The sequence below is a fragment of the Malurus melanocephalus genome, unplaced genomic scaffold, assembly GCF_030028575.1.
Source record: "Malurus melanocephalus ecotype Western Australia unplaced genomic scaffold, MMel_1.1 scaffold_376, whole genome shotgun sequence".
NCBI classification, from domain to species: Eukaryota; Metazoa; Chordata; class Aves; order Passeriformes; family Maluridae; genus Malurus; species Malurus melanocephalus.
Window position 1 is genome coordinate 559,055 of NW_026623608.1, and position 9,808 is coordinate 568,862.

At 41.4% G+C, this 9,808-nt stretch overlaps 1 protein-coding gene across 7 annotated transcripts in view; it reads right to left on the bottom strand.

Moving 5' to 3' along the window:
• The window catches only part of BCAS3 (BCAS3 microtubule associated cell migration factor), a 268,699-nt gene that overhangs the window by 95,857 nt on the left and 163,034 nt on the right, over window positions 1-9,808 (bottom strand). Inside the window, exon 16 of one of the 7 annotated variants that reach the window (XM_057378803.1) lies at window positions 5,306-5,971. The exons of the other annotated variants lie outside the window; for them this stretch is intronic. Coding sequence (XP_057234786.1) covers window positions 5,946-5,971 — 26 coding nt within the window. The 3' untranslated portion in view covers window positions 5,306-5,945. Of the gene's footprint in view, window positions 1-5,305; window positions 5,972-9,808 lie in introns of those variants that run through there. 7 annotated transcript variants of the gene reach the window in all.

Below are 9,808 nucleotides of genomic sequence, written 5' to 3' on the forward strand. Positions count from 1 at the left end.
TTTTTTTTTTTTTCCTCCCCCCCTCCACAATTCACAAGTCTTCTTTCCAAGTTCAAATGAAGTTTAAAGGTGAAAAGGGCAAGAAAGTTTCATGACTGGCTGTTGAAAGAGGGAGAAATAACCAGGGTCTCCAAGTTTGCGTTTACTAAAAGCTCAACAATTTTGTATTTTGCTGCAATTCATAACGGCACAAATCCCTTTTGTTGGGTCTGTTTGGACTGAAATTAAACACTTGTTAATAATTTATAACTTAATATCATTAGAAAATAATAATAACTGTCAAGCAACTACATTCAATACATAAAGCAAGTCGAGTGGCTCGTTAGATTATTTGTCAAAGCAACAATTTCTATGTATTTTAGCTTCTTTCTACAGCAAAGAGYGGTTAAGGAGCCACCCAGCTTGCTTGGAAATCATTTCTCCACCAGCTGGGAGCAATTCCCAAATTGCTGCACCTCACCCACATCCAAGGGATGCTGGCTCACTTTAAAAGCACTTCAGGCTGACTCCAGGAGGTGCCTTAAAAGTGCTGGAGGAGGAGGGATGGCCAAAGCCCTTTGCTGCTCACAGAACAAAAATGCATCCCACACCRGCCACGGTTTGCTCTGAATTTGACATCTTTAGAAGTGAATCAGTGGCCGACAAAGCAACTGGCAAAATGAGGCATTTAGGAAAATTCTTCATTTTTTGTGAATGTTGGTCRGGGATCTGAGCTGCACAAAGCACAAGGGCGAGCACCAAGCTCATGCTGCCCCTCTGCAGAGCTGAATGAGAACGGAGGAAATCATTGTGTGTGAGGGGTTCTGGGGAGGAAAACTCACCTGAGAAAGGCACCAGTGCAGCTTTTGGGAAAGACAGAGAATCCCAGAATGGATGGGGYGGAAGRGATCTTAAAGCCCATCCAGTTCCACCTTCCACCATCCCACGCTGCTCCAAAYCTGTCCAGCCTGGCCTTGGACAATTCCAGGGATCCAGGGGCAGCCACAGCTTCTCTGGGAAAATGTGCCAGGGGCAAGAATTCCTCCCCACTATCCCACCAACCCCTCTCTCTTTGCCTTTGATATCAAAGCTCATCAACCTGACCTGTTTTATCACTCTCTGTGAGTACCTCTGGCAACTCCTTTTTTGTTGCACATTAATTTATGAAGTTGAAAACATAAAATTTAAGTATTCTTAGCAAGGAAGTCAAAAATTCACATTAAAAAAATCAGTTTGAGCCAGTTTGCCCCACTCCTGAGCTGGTGCAAACTTATTGAAGTCAGTGGTGGCAGAAGAAGTGACATCAGTCAGGGTCTGCTCTGGTTTCCATCTGTTTGTGTCTTTATGGACAAACAGCCTTTGGGGTCCTTTAAAGTGACCATGCAAACAGAAAGGCAGTAAGAGAAATGATATTTTATTTTGTTTTATTTTTATATTTTAGRTTTATTTTTAAATCTCAGATTTCTCCCACAAATCAAATGGTGCCTACAAGGAACCAGAAGATGCCACTCTAATTAGCAACAGAAAGTCCTTATAAACCATAATTAATTTTTTTAATTATTCAACCATTAGTTAAATGAGGAAGGTTCACTTTTTTTTTTTTTTAAGTGAATGCTCTCAGACACATGGAAAAAATACAGGAATCGATAAAATTGATCTATAACATATTTTTACTTTTGCAAGGATTACAAGGTTGAATCTTAACATTATATACTTAAAACCATTTCTTGTTCCACTGCCTTTACAGTTCCAAAAAAAAAGTACATTTTGGAGACAAAGGCCTTTATCCTCTTAAGTGCTGTGGATTTCATGCCAATCTCCCAATATAAAGCAGACTTCAGACTTAGACCCAAGAGAAATGGTCTCGGAAAGATTAGATTTTCCACCACAAAATAAAACCCTTGTGTGGGGAACCACACCAGCTCCAACACCTCCTTCCTCCTGACAGGGACAGACACCCCCAGCCCATCCCACACCTCCTCCTCAAATGGAAGTGGTTTGATCATTCCTCTGCTCTCGTGCCAGTCAGCTTTTCCATGTGTAAAATTTGTCACATATACCTGAAAATCAGGATTTTTCTAGTTTTCTTTTTTCTTATTCTATACCATTTTGCAACACAGAGTAAGTTTGTTGTACAAAGTTAATGCTCACTGGTGATGGAAAATAGACAAACTCAGTGTAAGTGGCWTAAGAAGAATAAAATGATGAAAAATTCTTTTAAATCAGCAAGATCATTTTGAGAGTTGCTCATCAAAGGTGTGCACCTCTAACAGGAGTATTATATTAAAATTATTTAATTAGCTGTCAGGTATCTGGCAGCTCAATAAATATAAGAGGAAACTTTCTTAAACTACTCACGGGATAGAAAGGCATTTTATCAATAATCCAAATATTAGAAAACACAGATTTTTCCAGATATTTCAAACCTCTTTGCCAGTAATAAYGTAGAACAAGCAAGGAAAGGAGAAAAATTCACATTCAATGCAAYGGAGCTGCTGAAGATTAAATTTTAACACCACCAGAAAAGAATGAATTCAAGAATCAGAAGATAAAAACTGCATGTAGTCAGCTCGAAATTGGTGGGCTGCAGATGGAAACTTTCTTGACAACACACAATTTCAGTTCTAGTTAGGATTATGATTAAATGCTGCTACAATTTTTGAGTACATCACTTTTTTTCCTACCGGCTACTGTGATACAAAAGACATCTCTTGCAAAAAAAAAAAAAAAAAAAAAAAAAAAAAAAGCAAGTAAAAGCCATTTAGGTTTCCAGCAAAGACATCAAAGCAAACCAGCTAATGGACATCCAGGGTAGGCAAATCACTCCTGCAAAATCCATTAGTTACTGAAAGTTCTGGAGGGCTCAGTTTTTACAGTAAAACCTGTAAAAACTCGGTATCCAGTTTCTCTGTTGGGACACTGAGGTGTGAAGATCCAAACGATGCTGGAACTGAACTTGTATATTTGAACCTTTTGAACTCCAGCTGCCCTTCATAAATGACTTTACCACCAGCTTTAACACGTTCCTGACCCGCCGGGCAAGGAAAGGCAGGAATCATTAGRAAAACCCTGGAAATGGAACTTTCTGACACTTCCCATGGAATTTGTCTTGGTTCAGAAGAGAAGGACCCATGGCAGAAACTTCCAGATAGCAAAGTGCAGTAACATCTGCTTTTCACTCTGTGCAAACAACGGGGCCAAGCCCCAAAYCCAAACCCCGTGGAAATGGGAAATGGCCCCATACAGGAAAGGCAGTGGCTCTTTCCCATCTGGAAATGCTGTCAGAGGGAAGCAAATTCCCCCAATTCCCAATTCCATTCTGCTCCTYGGAATGGGATGCTCTGCTTTGAACGAACACAGCTTTGGGGTGCACAGGATCCTGGACACAAAGATTCACCCTTCCCCTGAGAGGAGTTCAAAATACTTGGAGTTTAAAAATTAATCCAACTCCAAGACAACAGCAATAAAGATTCTTAATTAATTTTAAGGTGAATTAACGTGAAAAACAGCAGCTCAGGAGTTACAACACGCTTCCTGCTTTCTGTGGAAGTGAGGACAGGGAGCAAGACTCTCCTCGTTATTTTTCAGACTGTCAGTGTGTTTATAGACAGTCAATCACTGAGATTTAGGGGAAAAACCAAAGCTTTCAGTCCAGGAGAATGGAAAAGCTGGTTCTCAAATAAAGGAGCATGATCTCAACCACCAGGGATTCTCCTGCCCCTTCCCTGCCTGCACAGAGCTCAGCATCCCAAACAGCAACACAGAATCCAAAGCCCCACAGGAACTCTTCAGCTCCAGTCCTGCTTGCAGAAGGAGTTTCTTTGGCTTCAGGAAAGTCACCTGATTTTTATTTTTTTTAGTTTTTTTTCCATCTGAGATTTGTCCTTTACAAATGAGGAAGCTGCCCATCTTAGAGGAAAGCCATGAGAATGTGCCTTCCAGAGGCCAACTAAGATAAAAATCCTGCTTTTCTCTTTGTTTTTTGATGTTCTCACATTAAATCTGGACACTGCATTTCCCTTTCTCTTTAAAATGATCTTGCTGAGCAGCAGCTCCCATTCTCAGGTCACCTCAGGTCTCCTGAACAAACTATGCCCCAGGGTTTTGGTGAAACTCAGGAATTCCAAAAGCAAAGCACATTGCCCTCAGCACACAAAATGCTTCTGATTCGCAGAATGACACAAATGTACAAGAAACAAAAAAAAAAAAAAAGGATGTCTGATTATTTTTTGTAATGGATGGCTTTTAGATGGGCAGAACACACTCAGGCATTTCTTAAAGCCCCAAACCACGGGTGATTTCCAACAAAGGCCCTGTGTGAAGTGCTGCCTGCTTATCACAAAGACCTGGAAAAAGAATTTCAGGGGTTGAGCTCTGAGTTTTAACCCCGGACAAAGAATCAGAGGCTGCACAAGTGTGTGCTCCTCAGTCTTGTGGTGCTGCCACAGCTCTTGAATCCGTCAGATTGATGCATTTGTGGGGAATTGTTTGAYGTTTCAAAAGGAAATAAATAAAAAAGGAATATGACACAATTTTCTGAGTAAAGCCCATGTCACAGTTTGCCTGTTTAAACAATAAGGAATAAGACATGAAATCTGATTAAATGTGGGCTTGTAATTTATGCAATTACCACCTCCATTAATTATGATTCCTAATGAGACATTACAATAGACCATGTAAACAGTCCAATCCCGATGAATGAACACAGATGTTAAAAAAAATCACTAAAGATCATGTAATTTAACCTGTTTCACTTCCCACTTTCATGAAGMAAAACTTGTGGCTTTCCCTTCCCTTTCCCCCAGTACAGAGTGGATTTCTTCCCCCTGGAAATGAGTCAGGGATCATTTCCAGCCTTCCCAGGTTTGGTGGGGCACTTTCTGAGGATCCCTTTGGAAAATGGCACCACATTCCAAACCCTCCAAAGAACAGGCAGAGAGGCCAGCAGTAGTTTTTGTTTAAATATATTAATCACATAACTTAGGGGGTTCATACAATCCCAGTTTCCCATTGTGTCCGGGGATCTGCAGGTGTTACATCTCAACAGCCAGAAAGGATCCACATTTCTGACATCAAACCAACAGCAGACAAGGCCCCAAACCCAAATCCCAAACCCAAATCCCATCACCAAATCCCATCACCAACCCCCTCTGCCATCCCAACCCCCAGAATTTGGGAAGCAGAGGCATCTCCGAGCTCTTCTCCCTGGGAGCTTGGTGCTTTGGGACCCCTGAGCAGCATCAGTAGGGAAATGCCCAGGCTGATCTCTGAGAGCCTCCAAAACAGCAGAGATCAGCTCTGCCTGATGCAAATCATCACTCAGAATGATAGCATTCCATAAAAAATAACAAAATGTCCATTTCCAGCACTCAAACCAAGGCCTGGCCGTGCCACGGCGCAGCACCCCCACGACGAGGAATGAAAGACTTCTCCAAACACTTCTGTCCGTGAGGCAGATTTTTTGGTTTCCATATTTTGTTTCACTTGTTGATAATCTTACAGACAAGGAMAACCATGCTGCTGGGGAAGTACTAAATCACACCAGGAGAGCCGAGGTTTTTAGATGAAACAAGAAGCTGATTACACATGCACTGAGGATCCCGGCCACTAAGCGTTTGTGGATTGCAGGGATAAGATACTCTCTTTGCTTATTACTGCCTCCTTGATCCAAAGAGATTTAAGCAACTGTTTTCAATTAGATGTTTTTAAGCTAGTAAAACTACATCCATAAAGACATATTTATAGAACAACTTAAAACGAGAAGAATTAAAACGACTGCAAAACTGATGAATTCCATTCCCCCACCAACCCCCCTCCCCACCCCGAATCGTTTACTGACCATTAACGAGCAAAAAGCACTGCAATTTTAAGAATTAATCCACTGTTGCAAAATTAAATCAGATACACTAGGAGGGATAATGACAAACTGGCGGCTCCAGCGTTGTCAGTTTGCGGGTGATACAAGTTCAAGTCGTCTGTGCTAGTGGCCACTCTGTTGGAACAAACATGAACATAAAAGGGAACATTAAAAGTGCAGAAGCACCAAGGCCATCGATTCTGTCGCTGAGGATGCAGRTTCAGGAGTGGCACAGGGTAAATGTTGTGTTTGGGACAGGAGCTGCCTGATTCCGAGAGCTCAGCGCATGGAAATCGAGGAAAAAACAGCGATGGAGGTAAAGAAAAGGGAGAGGATCCTCATTTCCCTCAAAATTCCTGAGCTCAAGAGCCTGGCAGCGTGGCTTTGCCACACATGACTACTCTCAGCCCCGGGAACCCATGACGGATATTCCGAGAGCTCCGGGAACAAAACGGAGCTTTGATCGTTTCCACCCGGCAGCTGCTGAGACAGAATTTGCCTAAAACACTCGGCAGCATGTGACTGGGGATATCTGCAAGGTGAGTGGCCCCATCTGTGGCACTGGGGGACACAGAGCCATGGCACAGGTTTGGGGTGGCTGGGACAGGGGCAGCCTCACCTCTGCCATGGCCAGAAGCAGCAGGGATTGATCAGCTCGTGGATATTTTTATTTTATACCTGCTGGACTCACAATAACTGCTAAGGAAAGCCCTGCTCCAGCCCTGCCTCCTCCTGCTCCTAAATCCATCTGAAAACACTCCAGGCATCCTAAATTTTATCTTCCCTAAACTTCCCTGCAAGCCCAATTTGTTCCTACCTAAGCACATCGTCATGAAAACACTTAAAAGCACATTAACAGTGGAGTGACTTGGAGATTCRAATACATCACTTAAACATACATATTTTATACATTTAATACCCTTCAGCATCAGGCCAGAAATACAAATGGATGGCACAAAGCATGACCCAGAGTCTCAGCTCTCTTCTGTCCCCGTGCCCTGGACTTGGGAATCTCAGGGAAGCACAAGACACATTTTATTTTCCTTTTTTTTCAAAAATTCTGCTCTTGCAGTTTACATTTGCTCCACGTGCTGAAGAAGCACATGCAATGTAAGGAAATTTTAGCAATTATTTGAGGTGATTGAAGCTAGAGCTACACACAGGGTGTATTTTTCAGAGAATTCTTAAGCCCTGAATAAGGAAGTGCAGCACCTTGCCTGTCCCCAGATAYGTAGGGTAAAAACATATTTGGGAATTGAGGAAAGGAGACAGAGAGGATTGAAGCAGGGGCACAACCTGTGCAATCATAGGCTCCTTTCTGTTCCATGATGGTAAAAACCAGCTGCAGGGCTGAATTTTTAAATCTCTGGATTGATCCTGCACAGCCCAAAGCTGCTCAGACAGGCAGATCCTCACACACCTGCTGGAATTCCACCATGTATGGAGAAACCACAGGATCACTGAGACTGGAAATGACCYCTGGGATCATCAGTCCAACCATCAGATTCCCCCTTTTCAACAAATATGTCTTTGACTTCTGACTGATTGTGTTTAGAATGTGTTAAGATATTAAAATATTAATTATTTTAATAATATTTATATATAAAAACATAGATCACATAAATAATATTCTATATTTTAATTATGCAAATTATAGAGTTTAAATAATGAATATAGATATATATAATGGAATCTATGATAGAGTAAAATTATATATTATAGAAAGAGTATTTATATAATTTAATTATTTGAATATGGATATTAAATATTAAAATTCTGTTGAATTCCCATTTTTTGATGGGAAATTCAGGAATGAGCAGGCCACTGCAATGCCTTTCATTCCCYGAGTGTCCCTCTGCAGGGTGAAGGATGGTTCCTGTGAGCAGCAGTTCCAGGGTGAACCCAAAAGCTGAGTTTCCTACAATCCTATCCAGACTGGCAGAGCAAATCTGTGAGATGGGAGGGAACATAAAAGCAAGTGAAATAACACGGCTAGGGAGGCAGCAAACAACCTTGCCTAAGGCACAACACCAGTGCCAGACTGCCTTCAAAGCAGCCACTGAACCAGCACAGGTGACAAACAATCTRCATAAAAATAAATCTAAAGCAGCACTGGCTCCTTTTCCCTCCCTTAGCCCCTCCTGCTCTTGCTCATTTAAACCTTTTTTTTTATTCATTTTATACATGAACAATGTATATAAACGAGAATACAGAATTTGGGCCTCAAGTTTCCTCAGATAAACTCGGCCAAGAGAAGCCCACCACATCAGAAACTTCATTCTGCCCACTTCTTTTTGTTTTGCTAATTGTAATTTATAATGAACCTCTTCCCCAGTAAGCTGACTCAGGGAAAAACCACTCTGAAAGGCATCAGCTACTGATGAATTGTTTTTATTAATTAAGTTAGAGAAACAAAACCCACAGTGGTTTTCAGTGCTGCAACTCGCAGCAGAACCCGCCAACTTGGAGGCAGAAAGTGTGAAAGTCAGAGCTCTGCTCWGAGCAGCTCCTCCATTTATTTACTGAGGAGCTGAAATTCCAGAGAAAAGGGTTTTTTTTCCTCTCTCTTAACCCAAAGATTTTGTCCTTTGAGCAGCTGCTTTGGACTTAAGAAAGCACCACAAAAGCCACTGCCTTTACTGCATTAAAACTGAACTAATGGGTATTAAGCAGAAGTAGCTTTTATATTTGCTGATATTTGAGAGGTTCAGCTTTGCTGAAAGAAGAGTGGATGGAAGAATAGAGTTAAGAAAAGCATYTAATCCTGCTGAGTTCCAAAGACCTTTAGATTTTCCTTTTAAGTTTTAGCAGCCAAGAGATTCAAGTTTTTATTTTCGCTCTGGATTTGAGATTGAGGACATTGAGGGGAATTTCTGGATTTTGGACACCCCTCGGTCCTGGGACATTACACTGAGAAAGGTGGGGTTCCCTTGTTGGGATTTCTTCCTTTAAACATGCAGTAAATGGAGAAATTATTAATTTCCATTARAAAAACTTTGGGATTCCCTTCTTTAAGCCAGAATCCTCTGTGAATAGGGATATTTTATATCATGAGTTTATTTGTACCCAGCCTCTACCTTTGGCCATCAGCTCTTCCTCTGTTCACCCATGCACCATTTTATCCAACCTCACCCATTTTTCATGGAAAGAACCAAAACACCCAAAAATTTGCACATGCAATCCAAAGGAAGCTTATTCACACAGTTAGGACATGCTTTTTCATGCACTGTTGGTTACTGGAAAGTTTAACTTTTGTTAGAGGATAGAAATAAAACAAAACAGGAAAGTGGATATTTTTCTTACTTATTTCAAGTGTACATATTTTGGGTAATTTTATTTTTTTTCCCTGTGACACAGAATAGAGACTCTTCTTGGAGACTGTAATAACCCTCAGCGTGTTTTCCACCAAGAATGCAAAAAAGAAACACTTTTGCTGAAGAAGTCATGGAAACTGGCAAATTGAAGACACAAGCCCTCATTGAAAACCTCTAATTTTTTAATTAAATTTACATGTCAGTGGATCTTTTGAGCTCGGCCCGGGTGTTTTTTATAATGTACGTTTCTCGTGCTTTTTCCCGTGGGTATTTCTGCACTATTTCTGCACTGGGATTACTCAAGTTGAAGTGTGATAAAGGGCACATTATAGTTATATTAAGCAAAATAGGGAGGGGAAAGCTTTTCCATAGCCCAAAGAAAGCTGTTCTCCAAACCTCATTTCTGGTAACAAGCAGAGCAAGGCAACCACTCAGCTAGAAACTGCTGCCATCAAATCAATGCTTTGTCTTGAGAAAGAGGGGATTTATTCCACCCTACGCTGTTGATGCTGAAAAATAAAAGTTTTCTGCTTCAAAATGGTTCAGTCTTGTTCTGGGGTATCATGAAAACATGAAGGGAAGGGAAAGGAAGGTTGGGGAAGGAAAGGGAAAGGGAAAGGGAAAGGGAAAGGGAAAGGGAAAGGGAAAGGGAAAGGGA